General features: G+C 37.5%; 1 protein-coding gene across 1 annotated transcript in view; it reads left to right on the top strand.

Moving 5' to 3' along the window:
• The first annotated feature begins 16,645 nt into the window (after window positions 1-16,645).
• Window positions 16,646-25,871, top strand: part of TMEM52 (transmembrane protein 52) — a 21,375-nt gene continuing 12,149 nt past the window's right edge. The window contains exons 1-3 of the mRNA XM_044062138.1: window positions 16,646-16,826; window positions 17,390-17,427; window positions 17,803-17,847. Of these exons, the coding sequence (XP_043918073.1) occupies window positions 16,773-16,826; window positions 17,390-17,427; window positions 17,803-17,847 (137 nt within the window). The 5' untranslated portion in view covers window positions 16,646-16,772. The remainder of the gene's footprint in view (window positions 16,827-17,389; window positions 17,428-17,802; window positions 17,848-25,871) is intronic.

Raw genomic sequence — 25,871 nt, 5'->3', positions numbered from 1 at the left:
ATGTCCCAGCAGCTATCCCCTACTCAGGTTCAAGAAATCTGAGCAGTGTCACAGGAGTTTGGGGGAATGTTCACTAGGAAGCCTGGATGCACCCACCTAGTGCAGTACCATAGTGGGGTCAGCAATGCCATTACAGATGGGATCTCAAGACACAGTACGGGTTAATGTATTCCCAGACAGGCTCATTTCTCTCAAGCAATGTTCCTCCAGGGTCACTTGAGAAATTATCTTGAGTCTTTAAAAAGGGGAAAGAGATGTGATGATGTGAGGTAGTGCCAGCCATGCCAGAGAGAGTGGAGCAGTGCATGTATAACATATGCCAGCAAAGCTAACTGGAGTTTTGTAAACAATTTTATGTTATTTAAATATCAAACTGATTTGTAGATATGCTTGTGTTAAGAATGCATTTGTAAAGCTGCTTGTGTTAAAAATGTTTCAACAGTGAGTCCTGCTGGACAGAAAAGAAATATACATTTATGTCAGTTTGTACTGTGGTAACTGCTGAAATGTATATATGTTATCAGAAGATGCTGGAAGGGATGGAATAAAGCTCAGCCAGTTTAACTTAGGAAAAATAGTTTGAAATTAAATTACTTGGTATAAGCCATAAAGATTGTATTTCACAGGTCTGAATGCAGCCAAAGATGCAACGTCTGTGAAAACAAGGACTAGGAATCCTGCTGTATTGTCCTTGGTGGTGAACTAATTGCTATCTTGGAAGGGTGTGTAGATAGGAGTGTGTGCATGTACTTTTAAGAAGAATTTCCAGATGTAAGCACGTGCATATAAATAGTGAGCATGTGCAGGCAGCAGTGTCATTTTGAGAAAACAGCCAGAGTGTTAACATGTATGAGTGGGGTAGTCAGTCTGTTTATAAGTTTATTTAAGTTTAAGTCACAAAGCCTCATTCCTGATGTTTTTGTGTGTAATAAAGCTGCTTAAACTGAACCCATGAATGTTCGTCTGTTTTATCCTGACTAGACAAGTGACATGGTGTCAGAACCAGGATTAAGAGAGCAACCTCTTCAAGCCATGAGGTGCAGAGTTGAAGGTGAAGGCAGATTAAGCTAGATGAGTGAAACAGGGTTTAGACAAACAAAAAAGGGCCAGAAATGAACTTAAAGTAATGAAAAAATGCACAAAAGATTTATTTGGCAAAGAAAATGAAATGGAACATTTGTAAGGCACAAAACACATTATTAATCAAATGAGTAGCACAAGACGTATTATAAATCAAATGAAAGGCACAAAACACATTATTAATCAAACTAAATGTTTGAAACCATAATATTTGATAAAAATAGCAGAAATATTCATGTGGGTCTCAGAATTATCTTTAGCTTGCATAACAAGCATGTTTAGAGTAAAACTGGCACAAGAAAAGTATAATGAGCATGAAGCATGTCCTCCTCACGATCGAGTGGCATTCGAAAGACATGTGTGAATGTGTGTGCCTTCGTTGAAGGTTGGGTGTCGGGCTGGCACCTTGGTTCCATAAAAATCAGCTGCCAATCATTAGCAGACCGGAGTTCCGCTTTGGCGACCCCTAACTGAGAAAAGCCAAAAGAAAAACAAAAACATAAGAGATTAAAAGAGCATATCAAGTACAATAACATGATAAGAGATTAAAAGGGCATATTGAATACAATAAATGGGCAAATTAAGATAAAAGAGCAAGGTGACTGCATGTTTTTAATAAAAGACCATGTTTGGGCACAAACTACTGTTTTGCATTGACCGAGGCCATTCAAAGCATAACTAGAGTTGTTTGAAGTATCTCAGAGTGTGCGAGTGTTTGTAGAGTGTGTGTTTTATTATGCTGCAATTATTTCAAAGAGTTTGTTGTGTGCAAAGTACAGTTATATTGCAAAGTGCAGTCAAAGTGCAGCCATTTCGATAAGTTTCTTGTGCTGTGTGCATGTGCTGCCATTTCAAAGTGTTTCTTTCACTGTGTAGAGTTATTTCACAAAGTACAGCCATTTTGAGAGGTTCTTCCACTGTGTACAATTTATTTGCAAAGTGCAGTCATTTTGAAGTATTTCTTACACTGATAAGGAGAAGTTTCACAAAGTACAGTGATTTCAGAGTGTTCTTGTGCTACGGAGACTTATTTGGCAAATTGCCGCTATTTCAAAGAGTTTGCTGTGCTATTCGGCATAATTACAAGTACTGGCATAAAGTTCTGGCATATATATTTATGTGTGTATGTTCATACATGATTTCAAGCACCTTCACTACTGTGTGTTTATATGGCAGAGGCATTTCGCAGACCTAGCCCACTTGTGTTTGATCATAATATATATTTTCATACAAGCAGCTTTTTCTGACAGAGATGCAAGTATAAGGGCATTCATTTTGCTTACCTTAGCTGGGTCAGAGGCTATTGAAAGAGAGCATTCATTTGTGCATGTCAGCAGTATATGCAGGAGAGGGAGAAACCACCATATTGTGGTACTGGCTGAATCAAGGGAGGACCCCAAGTGCTTAAAATGTAAAGTTAGAGAAATGTGCAACCCCCAGACAAATGTTACATTAGAGAGGCACTTATTCTATACAAGAGACCAAAAGCCAGGAGAAACTTTTGCAGCTTATATCACTGACTTGAGAAACAAAGCCAAAATGTGCAGATGTGGTGACTTGAAAGATGAATTAATAAAGCACAGGCTTGTCTGTGGTGTTAACAGTGCTGCAGTAAGAAAGAATTTGCTTTATGACAGTGATTTAATGTTAAGCAAAGCCATAGTGGTTTGTCAAATCCATGAGCTCACAGAAAGGCACACAAGTATGCTTGCATGTGATAAGAACATGGTTTCAGCAGCCTCTAGAGCAAATGTAGACAGCATGCAACACGTGGCAAGCAGAAACAGGCCTAAGCACATGGTATCAGCAACCCCTGTGGGTTCCCCTGGGAAACCTCATTACTTTCTAGCAAGTTCCAAGACTAGTTCAGTAAAAAGGGAATGCTCAGTACAGTACAAGGGTGAATCAGCAAAACCCAAGTCAAGTCTTATTGCTAACTGTTGTAATTGCAGTGCCAATCATGAGTCTAAAAGAGAGAATGCTTAGCATTTGTTCAGCAATGCCACAAGTGCAAAAAATAGAATAATTTTCAAAAGTTTTGTAAATCATGCAAGCTTCATTCAGTTATTAAGAAAGTCACTCAAAGAAGCAAGTTGATCAAGCAGAAAGTTGCAACCCTACTTTCTACATAGATGGTGTATCGGCGGTCGGTGAAAAGGTTAGTGCAGTAGATTTGTTGCAAAGAATGAAGTATTTTGTACTGTCCTGATCAATGGTAATCCCACGGAGCTCAAATTAGACACTGGTTCAAAGTGTAATGTGATGTCAGCAAAAACATTTGCTAAAGTGAGCAACTTAATTTGGTCAACTTTGTGAAGCTTGTTGCTTATGGAGGTAAAGAGATTCAAACCAAAGGCTCAGTAGTGCTTTCATGTTATTCAGCTGGGAACATTTACAGCTTGCAATTTTATGTAGTTAAAAGACCTGTGCAATCATTATTAGGTCTCAGAGACAGTTTGAGAATGAAACTGCTTTCTTTTACCAGAGAAGTCCATCATGTAAGTAAGCACATGTCCCAGTTCCAGATTTAATGACACTAGTTTCTCAGAATATGCTGATGTTTTCGACGGCAAGCTAGGCAAACTTCCAGTTGTGTACTCCATGAAATTAGACCCAGAGGTCAGTCCAGTGGTCAGACCAGTAAGAAGAGTTCCAATAGCTATGCAAGACAAAGTCAAGGTCCAGTTAGACAAAATGGTGCAGCAAGGTGTGATTTGTCGAGTCACAGAATCAACTGAGCAGGTGTCTTCCATGGTAGCTGCTCATAAGAAAAATTTAGATGAAATCAGAATATGCATTGACCCAAGAGACTTAAACAAGGCATTAAAGAGACCTCATCATCATATGTGCACAGTCGAGGAGATTGCAACCCTCATGCCAAATGTTACTGTTTTTTTCTGTCTTAGATGCAAAGAGTTCATTTTGGCAAATGATGCTTGATCACAGATCTTCACTACTGACTACATTCATTACCCCATTTGGTAGATACAGATTTCTCAGTATGCCTTTTGGAATAAATTCTGCCAGTGAAGTCTTTCAGTGTGCAACAGAGTATTTTTTTCAGGCTAGCAGTGTGCAATAATAGTTGATGATTTACTGATTGGAGGTAATGGTGAAGCAGAGCATGACAGAAACCTCAGGAAAGTTCTGGACAGAGTGCGTGAAATGAATTTAAAGCTCAGTACTCTGAAGTACAAATTCAGACTACAATCAGTTACTTATGTGGGTCACTTATTTACCAGTACAGGCTTATGACCAGATCCTTCTTAACAAGCAGCCATTCTTGGGATGCCAGCTCAAGACAATGTCCAAGCCCCACAGCATTTTCTTGGTATGGTTAACTATTTGGGCAAATTTATCCCTCACTTTAGTGAGTTATCAGCACCTTTATAAGAGATGACATGCAGAAATGTTGCCTGGTCATGGTTAGAACAATACCAGAGAGCATTTGATAACTTCAAACAGCAAATAGCTTACCCACCTAGATTAAAATACTATGATGTCCACAAACCAGTAGTTATTTCCTGTGATGCTTCAAAGTATGGTCTTGGTGCAGTTATTCTTCAAAAGGGCAGACCTGTTGCCTATGCATCTAGAACTCTTACTCAAACTGAGATGCAGTATGCTCAAATGGAGAAGGAACTTTTGGCAATTGTGCTCGCAAGTTTGAAGTTTCATGATTATATTTATGGCCGAGCTATCCAGATCGAGACTGATCATCAACCTCTAGCACTATTTTAAAGAAGTCTATGCATTTAGCTCCAGCAAGACTACAAAGAATTTTGCTGAAATTGCAAAAGTATAATTTCAAAACAGTCTATACAAAAGGCAAACTTCTTTATCTGGCTGATACCTTATCCAGATCACCCAGAAATACCATGGAACAGCTTGATACAGAGAATTTTGACTTTGATGTCATGGAAGTGCACAATTTTTCTATGACGAGACTTGATGAGCTGAGAGATCAAACGAAGACTGATCCAATTTTGCAAAAGCTCAACCACTTCATCAATGTAGGATGGCCACTGAAGCAATCCTGTGAACTGCCAGAAGTGCAACCTTACTTTCCATACAGAGATGAAATGCTGATGGAAGATGGCATCTTTTTCAACGGTCCAAAAGTTATTGTTCCTACTTCCTTACAATGTGAATACATTCAGATTTTGCATTGTGGCCACCAAGGTTCCGATTCTACCAAAAGAAGGATGAGAGGACTAGTATTTTGGCCTTCTCTATCGAAAGACATTGATGAAGTGCTTTCTTCTTGTTCAGTGTGCAACAGTACTAAGCCGCATTTGCAAAAACAGCCCCTTCAGCTAAGCCAAATTCCTGAACTGCCTTGGTCAACAGAAGTAAATGACATATTTCAGTGGAACAATCAGCATTACTTAGCATTGATATACTCTTATTTGAACTGGTTTGAGACTGATTTGCTACCTAACCTAACATCCAGTGCTGTTATTAATAAGATGATAGATCATTTCTCAGTTCATGGTAGTCCACATAAAGTTATTTCTGTCAATGGTTGTCAGTTTGCCAGTCAATTGTTTCAGAGATTTGCAAAAGAGTGGGACTTTGTCCATGTTACTTGTAGTCCTGAATACCCACAATCAAACGGCCTTGCTGAACATGCAATACAGAGTGCAAAGCAATTACTAGAGAGGTCAAAGCATAACAATACTGATGTCTTCTTGAATTTACTTAATCTCAGAAATATACCCCGTGACAACCTACTTGGCTCGCTTGCTCAGAGACTTCTATCTAGGCAAATCAGAACAACCGTGTCTATCGGTTCTAGTTTGTTGGTGCCTAATGTTAAAAACAACAGAGCAACCAAAGCCCAACTTTTTAAAAAGCATTTTTCTCAGAAGTCCAGTATGATAAAATGAGCAGATTTCATCATCAGTTAAAAGAAGGAGAGACAGTGAGGATGCAAACGGCAAAAGGCTTTGATCAAATTGGTCAAGTGAGAGGTATATGTGCGGTGCCAAGATCCTACTTAGTGGAATTTGAGGGTACAGAATACAGGAGAAACTGCAGACATCTTCTTCCTGTATCAGAAATTATATCACAGCACTGTAGCTGTGATACGGAGTCTAGATCTCGGAGCAACCCTGACAATGTTCATACCGAAGAACATGTCTCAGTATCCCTTCCCATTCCTGATGATATCCCAGATGTCCCCAACACTGAACATTCCTTGAAGACGGTCCCCATCTTTGCTAGATCCAATTCTGACTTTTATGTTACACGATCAGGTCGTATTTCCAGACCTAGTGTAAAATACACAGTAACCTGGACATGATTGTTTTATATGTCTCTGATTTTGTATGATCACATGTCAAATAATTAGTTCTGTATTATTTCATGTCAAAAGATCATTTCTGTAAATTGCATGTCATTGAATACGTTCATTTTGCATATGGACTATTTCTCAAAGCGGAGGATGTGAAATCAGAGCATCTGCATGTACCTTTAAGAAGCATTTCCAGATGAAAGCACGTACATACAAATAGTAAGCATGTGCAGGCAGCAGTGCCATTTTGAGAGAACAGCCAGTGTGTTAGCATATATGAGTGTGGTAGTCAGTCTGTTCATAACTTTATTTAAGTTTAAGTTAAAAAGCCTCATTCCTGATGTGTCTGTGTGTAATAAAGCTGCTTGAACTGAACCCACAAATGTTTATTCTGTTTTATCCTGACCAGACAAGTGACAGGATGGAAGTGTTGAAATGGTTTTATGGCTTCCAGATGCTGTAACACATCTTAGCAAAGCTCTATGTGTGTATTGTGACACATATGTGCAATATCCTGATTCAGCTTCTAGTAAAGGGGGTAGTGTAGGAACCACAGAATCAGGTGACCATATGTGATGTCATTCTATAGCCAGTGCTGAGTTTTTTTAGCTATTAATGAGAGATGTGATAGTGACACTCAACACTCTGTCTTGGACCTGACAGCAAGACCACTCACCTACTTCATCTTGCTTTGCTCTGTTAAGTAAGTAGAAAACAGTAATTCTTTAGATCAGTCAGGAAAATATAGTGAGATTAGTTAAGTATTGTTTTTCTGTATCTGTGTGAATCTTTCCATCAGTGTTATTTTTATTTCATGTGATTGAAACTCTGCTGTTTATTCAAATAGATATTCCGTATGTTCATGTTCTTTTATTATTTATTATTAAATATATTTAAACTTTTTTGCTGTGGATGGACTTTTTAGGAAATATCTAACCTTTGAGAGTACTTATATTTATTTACTGATGTTGTGGCATTACGCTCCTGAAAGTCTTGCTGTTCGATCAGCATTACCATTGGTATTAGTATTAATTTCACTCAGTATGACTGGATACCCTGTAAGACCCTTAGAGTAGCTGGCTGGTGACAGTGGAACTACTTTATAGCCTGGTCAGAGATGGTAGAGCTGGTTATCTGTGCCAGCCTTTCCCAAGTGTGTGTGTGTGTGTGGGGGGGGGGGTAAAAATCAAATCTCAGAGTGTGTGTATCAGCTAATTGAAACAAGGACACACAGCTCCTTGGTGGTCAGTGTGGCTTCTTATTTGGGACCTGGATAGAGAGACAGAATCCTGCCCCAGGACTGGAGTGTGTTCCCTGTGTGCTCTTAAGGGAAATTGTGCTTGGTGCAGAGAGCTACATCTGAAAATACTGTGTGTGTCTATTTCTTTTAAAGTGAACGTTCCCCCACCAGTGTCCGTGGTGAGGATTGAAGCACCTTGATCACTGGCCCTGAGGAGGGACATCACAGTGACAAGTTTATTGTTAGCTTTTTTATGTTAATAAAGTGCTCTATAAAATATATATTTTATATGAAACAATCTATCACCACAGTTACATTTTATATAACAAAATAACAAAAATGTTTTTCACAAGCAAATCAAAGCCACTTTATTTCAAAGAGAAGAATGTTATACTAATGTACTGGGTTTTCCATAATCCAACAGGGTAAAGGTGAAGGCATATCCCCCCCTCAAAAAAAAAAAACTTCTATAATATAGTCTGGCTAATGGAACTGAGATTTGAATACACCCTCTCTCCCTCTTCTGTACTTTGATCTATCACTGGTAACAACTATGAGACCAAAATGTAGTAAACACAACAAAGTCTAACTGTTTTCTCTTTCTTTGCTGTTACGAGTACTGTACTACCACAACAGTTCAACAAATTACTGCTGGGTGCTTGGCAAAGTAAATGACTTGATGTTGTATGCTGTCATAAATGAAAGCCATCATATAGCATGCTAGCACCAAAAAAGATGGAGAGTGCATACATGTTGATTGCTGTGCACAAGGTTAACATGTAACATGTGCATAAAACACAGAACTATCTAAAGTTAGATCAGCTGCTGCTGTCTAGGACAATATCTGTCTTTGTCTTTGAACTGCCATCATGTTTATTGCCATATATTCCTATGTCATCTTTGTATGGACTAGCTGTAATCTTCATACTCTGCATATTTTGGGACCTAACATAATATATGATGGCTGCCACATATGGTTAGTCCACAGTAACAAGGCATATACTCTGCCAAATGTATTTATTTTTATTTTATTTATTTATTTGATATTTGTTTACCTGGGTGCTCTGACTAGATCTACAGTACCCATTTTCAGCAGTGGCCTGGGGAGAAAAGCTCCACATACAGAACAAATACAATACAATACAAATGACATTAGAAATACTATACAAAAATAAGTTGAAAGAAACTATGTTACAAGATTGCACTTCTAGACAATGCTATAGAGTTAAAAGATAGATAGTGATAGCCATTCTCACCATATACATAGCCTATGAGTAGACAGTGTCCAAATGTAGTATGTATGTAGTGCGCTGTATGACATTAACTGTTCTAGTACATGAAAAAATAGAATGTTGGTTTCAATTAGGAAAATAATCGCCAGAAACTTAGTGATGCAGAAAAATAGTGAGAGAGTTAAGAATAGAAACATTACAGCTTGAGCAATTACAGCACATTTTGTTAAATTCTCAAGTATATCCAGGTAATCAAAATAACAATGTGTTTGACATTTACATAAAGAAGTTAAATGAGATAACTTAAGGATATTGTATAGAAACAGAGAAGAAGTTCGGAGAGCTTTAGGCCCTTGCAGACTGTGAAGGAGTGAAATGTAACATAAGAGGAAGATGAGGCTGGTGTGGAAGAAGAGGAAGAGGTGTGCATTAGGCAGGCTTTATGCAGGAGCAGACCCATGTATTTTTGAGATGATTTTTTAAAGAGGCTTTGAAATGGGTTAGAATAGGCATAGGCATGATAGTTAGAGGTAGTGAATTCCATAGCATAGATACAGAGTAAGACTACAGAGAGTGACCTGGTTTTCTTGTGGGTTTTGAGATAGCCAAGAGATTTTTGTCTTCTGATCTTTGGGATCGATTTGGTGTGTAATGTATGACTAGATTGGCTCATGCAGGGCAGGCAGTAGGCTTGAAAATAAGTGTCTAATATTTTCTTTAAACTGATATTGTAGCCCATGTCTTACATTGCTGACTGCAGTACAGAACTCAGCTTTAGCTCATTTAGGTGGCATACTAAGTTAGAGTTAAGGTATAAGTAATCTGTGGAAAAACATAGTCTTTTTCTGAAACCGAAGTGAAGTGCCTGCCCAGCCATCACCTCCTCATTATCAGACTGATTCATTACGGGGAGTGATTTCTAAAGACAGGTTTATGACATTAGAATTTGCAACTGTTCTGAATCTGTATGCCAGGATAAAAGTACTCAAATTATCAAGAGTTCTCTTTTTTCTTAATGAACTATTTCTTTCCAGATTTTTTTTTATATCTGACTAAAGTGAATTTATTGCACTCATCCCATGAGAAATGTTCGCATTACTGCTTTTCTGTCATCTAGCATGTTATTGTATATATAGGTGCGTATTATGTTTCTTTAGCTCCCATATTGTTGATACTCTCCAGTGCTAAGTAATGTTGCCACATTTTAAGTGATAATATCTTGCTCCAGTGATGTTCTGCAATATGAACTGATGTTACTTCTTGGAATTAATTGCACTTTATATCTTTGTATAATAGTTCCTCCTAATCCTGTCTTAATGAATCCATTATTTCTGAACGCTTTCATTTCTTTAGAGTCTGTCTAAACTTTGTTATATTGTACCTGTACTAATGATTTGACCTTTTAAAAAACATGCTGGCTATGCCCTTGCAACTCCCACTCTAATATCACCCACCCCATCCAACCACTACCTTTCTTTCCACTCCACTAACTACCTTGATTATAGCAAGCTCAGATGCTCATAAGCCTACTACTTATTATACAGCAGGAACTTCTTATTGTAACATTTGTTAATGTCTGTTATGTACTTCACAGATAAAGATTGTAGTTGTCTACTGATGTACTATGTTCTTCATCTGTAAATATGTTGTAAGTAATTGGTATGTTAAATTGTTAATCGCTATGTAATCCAATGTATCTACTGTCTGTTTATTTTAACTGTGGAGCTTTTCTCCCCGGGCCTCCGCTGAAAATGGACCTATGTCCAGTCGGACACTCCCTATCAACAAATGTAAATAAATAAATACATTTTCTCTCTGGGCCACAGCTGAAAATGGACAATGTAAAACAATCTGAATTTCCTGGAAACAAAAACAAACAAACATAAAGCAAAGAAATTCTATAGACCACCCATAACCCTTTTAAAAAGATTCTTTCTCTGATTTATTTTTTTGCCCCTCTTTGACCCTGCTGCCTTTCTGCCATCAGACCTTCCCTCAGTCTAGTCACCATTTTGATCCCTTCAATCAGCAATCAGCAACGGATAACTAAGGGGGGGGGAGATCATCAAAGCAGCCATCAGGGGTGGCTCAAGCATTTTTTCATTTTCTTCCCTGTCACTATTGCACACACTCAGCATGGCTCTGAGGAGAGGCATGCAGTGGCCCAAACACAAACAATGTCCCCTCACTTCTACAAGTGAAGTAGCCTTCAAGCTTCTCTGTTATTCCTCTCAGAGGACAAGCTCTGTTACTGGTGCCACAAAAGGGTACCATCCCTCTATATCATAGAGCTAGGCTGTCTTCCCCATAATGTACAGCTATCTAAATTAAAACTCTGCAACAGTTCCCACCCCAAAGAATAAAAATATCAAACGAGTACTGCATATACCTTCCTAAGTCTTTTAGAAAGATTAGTTTCTCCATAATGTACAACAGCATGCACTGACTAAAAGTAGTAAAGCACAAAGTAAATAACCCCCCCCAAAAAAAAAATTGACATACATCAGGTTCAACATTTTTAAAACATCAACTTCTTCACTGAATACAGCTGCCTGTATCCTTGAAAAAGTGAGCTGATGTTAATAAATACCCTTGTTGTAGCTAATTACATTCGCAAAGTGTAGACTTTATGTACTTTATATTCCTAATATGAGGAAAAGTGCTTTAATCATAGACTTTTAGTACCTAGTAATTTGCCCAGAGAGTTATCTCATTTAACTTCTGTATGTAAATGTCAAACACATTGTTATTTTGATTACCTGGATATACTTGAGAATTTAGCAAAATGTGCTGTAATTGCTCAAATAACATTTCGGAGTCTGTTTTTATGATATAGAACACCTCCTAGTAGATGAAATGCATTTTGTTGCTTAATTATGAATGGACAAAAAGTGCCACAGTATTACATTTCCCTTGTAATTACAGTGCTATGAACCTGCAATTCCCTTAGAAGACCTTAAAAAGGCCTGTTTTAGAGAAGCTTATGTGCGTGTGCTTACCTGCTGTGAAGCTCCCTATGAAACTGCTTTTGTTCCGAGGTGTGCTACTTGAGTATGCATTTAAAGCGATTTTTCCTTGTGGGGTGTGCGGGGTTGTCTTTTGCCCATACTATCATACTCTATTCAAATGAATGTTATGCAAGAATGTTTAATCCATACTGGTTAATTTCCCTTTGTGCACTCTGTTTCTCTAATAATATTCTGTATTTTTAGGTGGTGACATTTTAACACTGATTGTTGAGTTCCTACTTCAGCATTTTGTTTCCCTTGCTGTGTATTATTCCACTTAGATTTACTGTGGCTGCAACTTTTTAAAAAATGTTTCTGTCACTGGATATTTCAACAAAGCTTCACTACAAATAAACTGTTCTAACTCTTTTGTCTGCATATGCAATAACGTGATTATAAAGAATGTTCTGTGGTGTACTGCTCTCACAATACAACCCTGCCAGGTACAATACAAAGGTTTAATGACTGAACTAAATGTTGTCTCCTAGTGGTTTGTTTAGGGGGTGTTAGTTCAAACAGTAAATGTTTTCTCTGATTTTCTTAGGCAGCGTCACAGACTATCCTGACCCTTTTAAAAGATTGGCTTCACACTAAAACTGGGTTGAGGTCGAAAAATAATATTATCTACTTTCACTCCCAGAGTGCAGACTTCAGGCAATTTACATTCCCAAGTCCCAATATCACAAAAAAACCTTTTTGTATACTTTTGCTGACCAGATAGTAATATGTCACAGTCAGTTCACCAAACTGCTGTTGGATAAATGCTCCACAGTTGTTATTTTTATGACCTGGCCATATTCCAAAATTCAACAGAAAGTGCTGCGGTTGCTTTCCTAGTTTGCATTGATGATATATGGCACCACCTAGTGGAATGCATTTATTTTATTGTAATCTTCATAAGTAGCACACTCTAAAGTGAAAGAATGACGTCATTATTTAGTAAATGCATTGACATCAACAGTGCTAACTTGAAATTTGTTTATTATCTCTTAAATGATGATCTGTTAGAAGAGTTATCAAGTGTTCTGAGTGTGCACTTAGCTATTTAAAACGCAGTAGAAAATTTAATTTCCAAGGTTTGCTGCTTCAGCGTGCACATGAACTAATTGTTCAGCATGAGACATATGTTGAGCCAATTAAACTGTCTACCCCTTATTATACCCTCACTCTGCATCATTACTTATATCACAATACTACACCCTAATCTCTGAAAATAATACAAATCTGCATTTCTCTTTAAGCACCGAATTTGATTGCCCAAACTCCATTATTAACTGAATTATATTTTTGCACCTCTCAACACTGACACTTTACCTCTGAATTCTCCTTAAATATCTATTCTTATCATATTCCCTGGTTCCCTCGTATATTTTCACCATCATTTGACCCCACCTCCATTCTTAAATTGCATAGTCACTGCTGTTTAAATCATATTAATACTCCGTCAGAACAACTTTCAGTACATATCTTCTTTCCTGTTCCTTTAAATAACTTTATTTTTGCATTGCCTTCTCTTACCTTGTCCTACCCCTTCACCTTTTATACTTCCTTTACTCCAGTTTATCTCCCTAAACTTACTAAACAAGTAGCTTCCATCAGTGAGAGCTACTACAACCTCCTGTGTTCCTGTGTTTTTTTAAATAGGGGGCTGCATCCCATTTTTTTTTATTATTTACATTAGAACTTTCTATTCCTTGACAGCTCTTCCATTTTCTCTCACTTTTCATTACATTCTTTTCGCTCCATTCTTTGCTTCAGTTTGCTACTGCCCCTCCTCACACTTTAGTTCCATTCCTTTTCAGACAACTCCTCGTTTACTTATTCCAGATAAAGGACCTTATGTAATGCCTTTTTGCATTAATAACCCATACTTCCACTTGCTCCGTTCTTCTACATTTCTTCTTCTACACTCCATTTGTGTTCTACCTTTAAGTAGATGCCATGTATTAATGAACCTCTGATGAGTCATTCATCTAATCCTACCCATCACATCTCCTCTTTCCACTCCATCACCATGTTCACTTTTTGGATAATATATTTTATGATATTGTCTCTGTTCTGTTTCCTCTCATTCTCATTATCCTACAATCACATGCCAAAGGACAAAAAAATCTTAGCACATTAGTTGCCTCTTTTACTGTTCCCACACAAAATTTCTCTCTCCCTTTTCTTCAGAATAAACACATTTAAATTGCATACATCAGCAGCTCAAGAATTGATAATACATTTAGATCTCTCAAACTGTGGCTGACACCTTGGCAGCTATTGTTGAAACCAGGTTAAATAATAATTATGCAAGTTCATAGGCCATTCTTTCTCTTGCTACAGAATGTGCTCCAGGGGTATGAATCTGCCTGTGTATGGCCATATACTGTTAGTTAATGCTTTGCTCTGCACCGTTACTGTAGCCTACCCATCCTCAACCAAAGAAACTTACCATAACCAGAATGTAATCAAAATCATGTCTTGTCATATAACTAATATATTGCCTCCATTCGGCAACCATCCCCTTATCTGTTGTTCTTACATACTTGAAATTCTAGCTCCTTGGTTTTCACTTTACTATGTGAATAGATTATTAATTGGGCTAAATCTTTGTAAAATAAATTAACCCAAACTCGTGCACTGCCTCATCTCTGTCCAACACGCATGCATGACTCCCTGAGAGATGCCCATCTTAGTAGTTCTCCAGACCACTGTCATAACATAGCTCTAAATAATTGCCTTAATGCTCAGTGTCCCTTTGTATCTTCCTCCTTTTTTAAAAAATGAAACACCTGCTAATCTTGACTGTCAGATAGTCCCTCCTCACAAAGAAAAACAACTGCATACTGAATTGAAAAAGCTGAACAGTCATATCTGAATTACTTTAATGTTGCAACTTACATCTAATATCCTCAAATCCAAGACACTTTCTTCTCATCCAAGAAGGCACACTACACAGTGCCTACTCCCTTTGGCTCAGTCTTGACATTAAAATTAAATGCACACTTGATAAAAAATTACAAACTTTTAAAAGTTATATAATAATCCCATGGCTCTCAAACATTTTTTTTTTATTTCTTTGTTGTCCAGGTAAACCTAATGGACACAAATGTCTCTTCTCAGGGATGGCTTAGGAACACTATTTGTGTAAATGATTTGCTTGGAATCCCACAGCAGGCAAACAGAGGTGGAAGGAATCAAACTTTAGTATACACGAAGCAGACTATTAATGGTTTGGAGCCTTCAGCTTCTTTACTAGCTGCCCATTCCACATTTGGGAAATGAAACAATAGCTGTAAAGACAGCAAAATCCTCTTAAGCCTAAAGTCATTGAACTTTTTAAATTTGTAACCTTAAATTAAATCATACTGAAGTTTGCATGTGCGTCTACACACACACACACACACACACACACACACACACACACACACACACACACACACGCATACACGCACACGTGCAGTGGAATAAAACAGCAGAAAATATCTTAGAATAAATGCATCAGGTTTGCTTAGAACAATATTGTTACAGCAGGAAGTATACCATACCTTCCTGATTGATGTGTTCCTTAGCAATTCTGTGGTTTGCTACCCAGAAGCGACTGCTAAAGGAATATATAACTAGGTGTCTGTGTGTGTGTGTGTGTGTAATGTGCTGGAATGGCAGATTTTGGATTAGTGCACATTTTTCTGACGTGTGTGTGTGTGTGTGTGTGTGTGTGTGTGTGTGTGTGTGTGTGTGCAATGTATACGTATTTATCTATATTTCTATATATGCGTAATGTGTGTGTATATATATATATATATATATATATATATATGTGTGTGTGTGTGTGTGTGTGTGTATATTATATATAAATATATAAAAATGTACAAGTGTATGTGTGTTCAGGCACATAGTCTGATGGTAATCTGTTGCATACTATACAAACATGCAAACATATTTCTCAAATTCTCAGTGCAAGAATTTTGGACATAGCCAAGGGGGTCAAAGGCTTAAAATTAGGAACAATTGCTTTTATAAACTTTGAAAGTTGCTAGAAAAACATGTTTTGGATTAAGCTGCATACCATGAAGAGTATGAAGTCTTAAATTCAAAATGCCTGTCATTATAATATTTACTGACTTCAACCCTTAATGATTTACCAGAAAATCACAAATTTTATGAGAAACACAACAAAAATCAGGAACAAAGCCAAAAATGTTGGAACAATAGTCCAAAATAGGGACAATGTTTACAAAATGCAATTATTAACTTACAAAGTTGCTGGAATGGTAGATTTTGGATTACTGCACATTTTTCTGAAGGATACAAAGTCTAAAACTGAAATGCCTGTCATCATTTAGTGGCTGTAATCCACAAAAGAATTGCCATAAAAGCTTATATTTTATGAATGATAGACCAAAATTATCTCGGGATAATCGGGGCATTCTGTGAAATTCTGAGCACAATATATTAAAACTAACATAGGTTCATTTCTCTGTAGTACAAGGAGAGAGCACTGTCGTTAATACCTAGTTTATTTGCTTTGGCATGTGTCGGAGGGAGGGGAAAACATGAACTGCAATTCAAGTTTGACTTCTTTACATTCTTGTTTTGCTGCCTGCTGCAATACTGTCTCTCAGAAAAGCACCCTTGCATAATTATAGCAAACACGCGCAAACCTCCTGCAGCGCCTAGGGCTTCACCTTTTTTCGCCAAAGTAGTTCAGACTTTGAACTGAAAAAGGGAGGGCCTTACATGTTGTGGGTGGTATCACTGGAGGGTCGGGGCGGGGAATCTCTTTTTAAACACGAGAGAACATAGCAAAACATAAGCAAATACTGAGGCATCCTTGTTTGTACGGTACTTGAGGATTGTTTTAATGACCGGATTCGCATAACTCAATATAAGAAGTTTCATTATTTATTAGAAGAGCAAGTCGGATTCAAATGGAATTCGTTATCGATTTATGGAAAATTAAAGCACTTCTGTTCTTGATACACGTAAGCTTGTTTCCTACTTCCATTTTACTGACCATCACGAGTACTCGAAAGCACCATTTTGATCTTGAAGTACATGTGTGATTGTACACACACATATATATTGTTATGTATATCAATCACTTTGATAATCTGGTGTTTTTTTTCCTAAAATTGTATGTGTTCATCGCAGTGGACAATCCGCCTATGTGCTGTGACACTTCAGTTGTGATACGTTGTCTTTTAGTGATTAAAATTAGTTGAAAGAAAAACTGCATTCTGTTCTTGCATGCAGGCTTAGTTACTAAGTAACTCTGGTTACAAGTTTACTTTGGTTTGGTCGCAAACAACAATTATTCCGTAAAACTTAAATGAAACCTCTGCCATTTATCTATGGTCTGTAGATCTTGTCTTCTTGCTTTAAAAAACGATCTTTGATGCTGGCTTCTTTTCTGATACTACAGTATGTTGTGTCACTGGCTTAACAATTAAAACCATGTATTGTGTGATGGTCATAATGCATTATTAATAGCAGTTTATTTCTGGTATGACCAAAGCTGACCTTACTCTTTTTTTTCCTCACACAGCTGTCCATCGCTGTTGCACAAAACTGTTCTCAAACGGTGTAAGTACGCTTAATGTTTTTCCCTGTAAAAATCGTGTAAACTCAAATTTGTGTGGTTGAGACTTTAGAGTGCAGGGATTTTTTATAAGTTTTCTTTAAAGATTGCCCAAGGTCTGTTTTCTGCCTTGCTGTTGGTCTGTTGTCTTAAAAACACTCGAAGTGCGGTACACGCACTTCCGAAATGAGGTGCCTCTCATCCTTTAATAATAATATCTTAGTTCAGAACACAAAGAACTGTGTGTTTTCATGCCCTAAATGTTGTCTTACCAGTCAGTTTTGTGCCTCCAGGCTTACAAAAGGTCATTAAATAATCTTGGACCATTAGGATTTGCTGTAAATTGCCTCTAATATTTCCTCTTTTCATTTCATTTTCAGATGCAACCAAGGGTCTTCTAGCTGGGTTAGCATGTGGTATGTTTGGTAAGTTAAATTCTGTACATAACTCATTTGATATTATATGCCCCCATCTGGTAATTCACAGAATATTTTGGCACAACATTTTTAAAAGAAATGGGTGTCAAAAAATTTTGATCTACTAATAAATATTAGAGAATGGGCAAACTGTACATCAGCACCCTGACTGGAGAAAAAACGTTCTCCAGTAGGGTATTAATCATACCTCTCTACTGCACAGATGTTCCCAGAATGTCCAGATTTTTGCCTCATATTTTTTGTCTGTTTTTATAAGTTTGTGGTTTTCTGGCAAAGTACTGGCAAGTCATTAAGGAATAAAGTTAGAAAATAAAAACAGCTTACCTCTCAACCTCTTAGTGCAAGAAGTCTGGACAAAGCCTGACAAAATGTACAAAGGCCCAAAAGTGGGGACACATTTTAAATATTGCTTTGATAAACATAGAAAGTGCTAGAGTAAGAGGGTTTGTGTTAACATACATTTTCTGAAGGTTTTAAAGAAACTCGGATTTAGTCCTCAGATCATCCCACTGATTTGCCAGAAAGTCACACATTTTATGAGGAATAGACTAAAAACATGAGTGAAGAATCTGGACATTCTATGAAAATCTGTACAGTTGAAAGGTATGAATGACAGACATTTTTCAGACTTCATACCTTTCAGAAAATTCATGATAATGCAAAACTTGTTAGTCTATATCAACTTTCTAAGTTTGTAAGAGCAATATTTAAAAATTGTCCCTATTTTGGGGCCCTTATCCCACTTTTGTTTATGGCTTTGTCTGGATTTCTTGCTCTAAGAGGTTGAGAGGTATGGTATTAATTTACAAGTAATGCCTGCCGAAAAATGAGTTCACCACTTCATGGCAGCATGTCAAGTTGCCATGGAGCTCAGACTGAAAAAAAAAACTAAGGGTCACCATTATTTTACACTCACTAAACAGGGCTTTTGCATTTTAGTGAGTGCAAAATAAGAAATTTAAAATAAAAAAAGAGGTGTGTATGTGTTTGTCTTTGCTTGAGAGTATATGTGTCTATGAGTGAGAGATTGATCAAGCCGTTGTCTTCCACCCCCTAAACAGTGCTGTTGCTGTTTAATGAGTGTAAAATAAATGAAACCAGAAAAAAATGTGTGTGTGTTTGTTTTTGTCTATGTGTATGAGTAAATGCATGCATGAAAGCAGAATAGACTCTCTGTGTGTTTGTGTGACAGAGAGAGAGAGAGAGCGTGAAGAAAGAGTGATCCCTGGCAGCAGCAGCATCAGTTAAGAGGTTTGCGTACCTCTTGCCCATACCTCTCAACCTTTCAGCACAAGAAAGCTGGACAGAGCCACAAATAACAAGGGGCAAACAACCCAAAATAAGCAGAGGCGACTCGTGCTATAGGACTGCAGCCCCCCCCCCCAGCGGTGGAAAGAAGAACAACAAAATAAAACAATCAATCGTAAGTCCTGGAACTCCGCACATGCATGCTTGGAGTTCCTGGAACTCTGAGAACTCCAGACTGCTGTGTCAGCAGTCCGGATAGGGGGGAAAGGCATCTGTGCCCTGCAGATGCCCAGAAGTCTATGCGGTGATGATCGCATAGAACGGAAGAGTTCCGGACTGCATCGTCTGCAGGCTGGAGCCTACTCTTCCAGGGACAGTAGGGACTGAGGATATGGAGTAACCAGCCAGGAGGACAGTTAGCTTGCATGGGACTGAGGATACAGTGTAGCTGCAAACACTAAATAGCGGGGTTACAGATGGACTCAGGAACAGGGTGTGTGTGTATGTGTGTGTGTGTGTGTGTGAAATGCCCCAGTTGCTAAATACTAGTGGCTAGAGAACTCAGGATACATGGTGGTGGGTAGAGAATACGACAGGCTTGAACCCTGTACCTTGGGCCCAAGTGGCAAAAGCCTGAATTCCCTACCCACCACCATTTGTAAAAAAGTTTGCAGTTTTTTGCCTCATATTTGTTCTGTTTTGTTCCTCATAAAGTCTGTGGTGTCTGTATTTTTGTTTCTGTGTAGTCAGTAGTGCAGTGGTAGCATTGTTGCCTGACAGCTACAGGTTCTCTGGTTTGATTCTTGCCCGGGGTGTCTTTTGTGTGGAGTCTGCATGTCCTCCTTGTGGGTGTGCTCTGGTGTCCTCCCATCTTACTAAGACATGTGTCTGAAGCGTTTCTCCCTGGGCATCTGCTGAAATTTGGCTTTTGTTCCAAGTCAGACTTTCCTAGTTAACAAATGTTAAATAAAAATGACAGGCATTTGAACTGCAGATTTCATATTCTTCAGAATTATTATAGTAACACAAAACCTTTTATTTTAGCAATTTTCTAAGTTTATAAGATAGATATTTGAAATTTGTCCCTATTTTGGGACTGTATTCCCCCATTATTGGCTTCATCCAGGTTTTTTGTGCTAAGGTTGAGAGCTATAGTGAGAACTGAATTCACTGAATATGTTTGGGGGCTGTATTCCCCCATTACTGGCTTTGGGCAGGTGTTTTTGTCTAAGAGGTTGAGAGCTATGATGAGAACTGAATTCAATGAATATGTTTGGGGGCTGTATTCCCCCATTATTGGCTTTGTTCAGGTGTTTTTTGCTAAGAAGTTGACAGCTATGGTGAGAACTGAATTCACTAAATGGTAGCCATTTAAGTTTCAGTCTTCCTCTCTTTCAAAAAACAGCTGATTTGGCATAGTGGTATGCTGCTCTGACTGTTTTGCACAGGGTCCTGGGTTCAAGTTTTGCCAGTGAAATGTATGGTGGTAACACAGCATTTTATTCTAGCAGCTTTCCAACATTATACAAGCAATGTTTAAAATGTGTCCTTGGTTTTTGGACCTTTGCCCCTACAATAAATTTTGGCTTTTTCCAGATTTCTTGTGCTGCAAAGTTCAGAGATACAGCTGAGTGTCGAGTAGATTTTACAAGGAGCTGAGAGCTGCAGGGGAGCAAAAGTTTAGTGCTGATTATGCTGAGTTTTCTTGCATTGTTAATAGCACAGCAGGTAGTGTACTTGCTTTTGATGCAGAAGGCTGTGGGTTCTACTCCCACAGTAGGTAGATGCATTGCTGATACTGTACTGTGTTGCAAAGGGGTGGATGCTGCAGTCATTTATGGTGAAGATACCTAGTAACTATGAACCTGTTATCAGTTTGCCATCCATTCATTATTGCAATATTACTAGCTTATCATTTTTTAGTGTAATATAGGCAATTTATTCCTCAAGGGCAACAGACACTTTATTTGTAGATGAAACTATGAAATATAAAGTTGTTTGCTACCAGCAACCTCTTCATTAGTTACAGATCTCTTTAATGTGGAATTATTTAGATGACTTTTACTTTTTCAGAGATTGTGCATATTTACTGATACTGGTGGACTGTAGAAGTTTGATTAGACTTTTATGACGGAAATGTTCTGAATTGGGCAGTTTTGTCATTATTGGGGAATACATTTTGTTTCATTGTTTACTGGACAAATGTTCAAAACAATAAATTTAAAATGTCCTCTAAAACTGTACCATATTGCACAAGGAATATAATTTAATACAATTAGGAAGGTATATCAAAGAGCATGTATATGTTTCGTGTGCAAGGGGCCTGTGATTTGAAAACAGCCCAAACTTAATCTTTATCTGCCACTGCCAAAATGTTATCTTCTTTGAATGTGGGTTTCAATGCTGTTTCAATGAATGTGAGTTTCAAGGGCAGAGGAGTTTTAATGCCAAGTCTATTTTCATTGTGAGAGTGCATTGTTTTGTTTAGCAGATATCTATTAGTGTTTGTGCTGTAAAATGCAAAATAAAACTTTCAAATTAAGTCCAAATTATTGCAGAAGTAAAGCAGTATGCACATTACAGTGTTTATGGTAAATTGGGCGAAATAACCAAGGGATGGGACATTGGAATGGCAGCAGGTGTGAGGCTCTATTCAACCATGATTTTGTGAGTGGGGAGGGCAGCAAACTCAAAGAAAGCCCCGGCTGAACTATACTTCTCAACTGTCCAGAGTTTTGCAGAATTAATAGATTTTTGCTTCTTATTTTTGGTTTGTTCCTCATAAAATTTGTGGTTTTCTGGCAATTCATTTAGGACTGAAGTCACTAAATAATGACAGATATTGAGTTTCAGGTGTCATAATCTTTAGAAAAAATGCATGCTAAAGCAAGACCTGTTATTCTATCAACTGTCTAAGTTTATACAAGAGCAATTTTTAGTACTGTTTGTATGTTTCCCCAATATATTTGGCCTTGTCCAGATTTTCTGCATTAAGAGGTTGAGAGGTGCGTGCAAATAAATCGCTTTACAGAATTAGGAATATCCAAACCTCTCAACTGTCCTCAATTTTGGCTCAAAATGTTGCTGTCCCTCTAATAATCCCTCCGCAAAATGGCAATTTTGGAAGAAAGCATGGAGGGTTTACAATTATAAATAACTGTAATGATCAGAGTTATAGAGTACATTTATTTCAGAAATGCATGTAGATTCCCTTATTTTGTCAGCTGCTCAAGTTAACAGTACTAGTATTAAAAATGTGTCCCTTGTATTATGTGGCAGTTTTATATTTTTACATCACATTTTTGGTCCATTTTTCATAGAATTGTGGTTTTCCGGCAAATTAGTGGCAAATCATTAAAGACTGAAGTTAGAAAATAATGGCAGACATTTGAGTTTCAGATTTTATACCCTTCAAAAAATTCATACTAATGCAAGGCGTACTACTATTCTATTATCTTCCTAAGTTTATAAGAGCAATATTTAAAAATTGTCTTTATTTTGGGCCTTTGTCCCACTTCTGTGTATGGCTTTGTCCAGATTTCTTGCTCTGAGGTTGAGAGGTATGAGTGTCAGAGCCATCACCGTCAGCCAGAGACATATCAAATTGTGACATACTTGTTGCACCCCACTCCCCCATGTAGTGACTCTGGATGTGTCCAAGCAAGGCAAGGAGCAGTTATGTAGTGTAAGTGTGTAGAGTATTCCCTCATCCAAGGTAGACACAAGTACGACAGTGGCTTTTCATCTGTCCTTGATTTTGCAGAATGTTCTGGTTTTCTGTTATATTTTTATACTTTTGATTTATGCTTCTTATTATCCGCTGTGGTGACCCCTAACCAGGAAAAGCTGAAAGACACAACAACAACTGTTAAAGAATTACCAACATTGAAATCCTTTTGGTTGTTGCCATGCAGAGAATATTTACATAACTAGATAACGTGTAAGCCTTAGGTATTGAAATTCCTATGACAATATTTGTAATAAAGGACAGGATTACAGTATTTTCAGAAGCTGATTACATTTGTTGGAGTCTTGCAGTCATCTTTGCAGGCTTTACCCATAAACTAAACAGAATGCCAATCTGTCATGTGTGGTCCATAACCTGTGCAGTAATCCTTTAAGCTATTTATCTTGAGCTGTTCATTTTTTACTTTGATCATGTCTTCCCCATGAAACAAGTAAGTAGTTGTTGTCAGGTAGCAGGTATTTTTTGGATAAAAAACATTTTTACAAGTGGGGGTATCACAGAGATTGCTACTTTCAGCATATTATTTGGTACTTTTATAAAGCTGAATATAAATTATAATTAGAACTGCAGTGCAAGGAGAAGTGGTTTGAGCTGAGTGCTGCTGTTTTTTTTATACTTGATTTTGACTGGCATTCCAGTAATGTATTTAAAAAGTATTTTATTTTTTCATGCCTCACAACCTTTTTGTTTCCTTCTAGATATTAAGTAAACTGTCATGTAGCCAATGCACTGAAATATTTTTTCTTCTACACTTCATTTTGTCTTGATTGGACTCAAGTAATGGCGGTTTGGCATGTAGAGCAGCGTATTTAATTAAAGTTCCAGTTATTGTGCTTTTGAGAATAGCTCCACCCCTTCCCAGTTGGCCACACCCATTCCAATTGGCCCCACCCATTCAGCTGTCTCCTGCAGACCCCTTTTAATTTGAAGTCACCAGCCACCACTGAAAGTAAGGACAGATTTTACATAGTGCTCTTATAAACTTAGAAAGTTCCTAGAACAACAGGGTTTCCATTAGTGTGTATTATTCCATTACCATGTATCACCCAAATAGACCTTTGTGATCAGTCAGTCAGATGCTCCTTAGTAACAAAACCTAATTTTCTGCCAGTCAAATACATTACCCGTATGCTGTAGCAAAACAATAGAATGCTCTCCCTCCTTCAATTAGGTCTACTAGTAACCCTGAAACTGCACTTGTTCTCCCAAACAGTATTCCTAGCCTTCTTACTTTTTCATACCCAGCTCACTTATGGCTCAGGCTCCTCACATATACATTCAGTGCTTCCAACTTATTAAGTCCAACATGTGCCACCCAGCCACACGTAATCTACTATGTCAGTTGCCATATCTTCTATTTACTCTTGATGCCTACATAACAGTAGCTCTATGGATATACCTTACTTTCAGTATCTTTAATCTGTTGCCCTGCATCTTTCCCTTTGTACTGCAAATCTGCAATACTGCATTGTTCACACATTCAATATTATCCCATGTTATCAGTTGTATTCTTGTTTGGCTTGCATACTTAAAATCTAACATATGTGTAACTAGTATTATCTATTTTATTGTATCACCTATTATGTAATGTAGTGTTCTGTACTATCACTGCTTGATTTCTTTATTTTGATTCTGTAGCTTTATCATGTTTTGTTTTTTGGAGTTTTTCTCTCTGGGTCTCTACTGAAAACGGGCTCACCCTGGCCCAGTAGACCTCCCGATAAACAAATGCAAATAAATAAATAAATCTGAAGGATATGAAGTCTGAAACTCAAATGTCTATCATTATTTAATGACTTCAATCCCCAGTGATTTTCCAGAAAACTTCACATTTTATGAGGATGGGACCAAACATAGGAGCCAAAAATCTGGACTGTTGAAAAGTATGTCTGTTGACTCTTAGCTCAAATATCTGGGTAAACCTAAAATAAATGGGGGACAACGGTTCAAAATAGGAACATATTTTACTTGATTATTAGGATTTGTGTTAGCATACATTTTCTGAAACAGAAGTGTGTGTGAGAGACTGAGAGCAACCGTAAAGAGGTTTGCATACCTCTGGACCTTTCAGCTGAAGAAATATGGATAAAGCCTAAAATAAAGAGGGAACAAAGGCTCAAAAATAGGAACAGATTTTAATTACTGCTCTTATAAACTTACAAGCTTGCTTAATTAAAAAGATTTGTGTTAGTATGAATAGTCTGAAGAAAATAATAGTCTGAAACTCAAATGTATGCCATTATTTAGTAACTTCAGTCTTCAATGACTGGCAACAAACCAAACGCTAAGGGACCAAAAAATAAAGCAAATGCTTAGATATTTTAAGTGTTATATTTTGGTTGTAAAATTCTTCCTCCAACACCATTAAATATTCTACAGCAAATTTGAACATTAGGCGGAGGAACTGTTTTACATAAAAAAAATATAAAAAAAATAATGTAGTACTTAAAAAAGAAAATAAGTAAGTAAATCACAACAATTTTACAGAGAGCCCATTATTTACTAAGCATAATAATGCCCTCCAGGGTGTGTGTTAATGTGTAATTAATGCTCTGGGTGGGCGTTAATTACATATTAACACACACCCTGCAGGGCATTATTGCTTGCTTGGATCTTTAGGATTTGTCATAAATTGCCTTTAATATTTCCTCATTTCATTTTGCTTTCAGATGCAGCCAAGGGTCTTCTAGCTGGGTTAGCATGGGGTATGTCTGGTAAGTTAAATTCTGTACATAACACATTTGATAATTAAAAAAAAAAAAGATTGTATACAAAATGTTAGGATTTTATCATAATGATTTATATGCTCCCATTTGGTAATTTATGGAACATTTTGGCATAACAGCTTTAAAAGCAGTGAGTGACAATAAAAGTTGGTCTACTAATATATATTAGAGAATGGGCAAACAGTACATCAGCACCCTGACTGGAGAACGAACGTTGTCCAGCAGGATATTAATGTACTAGTGATGCACGCTGAAAAATGACTCTGCCGCTTCACAGCAGTATATCCAGC

The sequence above is a fragment of the Protopterus annectens genome, chromosome 2.part1, assembly GCF_019279795.1.
Source record: "Protopterus annectens isolate FY-2018-M chromosome 2.part1, PAN1.0, whole genome shotgun sequence".
Classification (NCBI taxonomy): Eukaryota; Metazoa; Chordata; order Ceratodontiformes; family Protopteridae; genus Protopterus; species Protopterus annectens.
The sequence above is the reverse complement of the archived record's forward strand: the minus strand, read 5'-3'. Positions and strand labels throughout refer to the sequence as shown.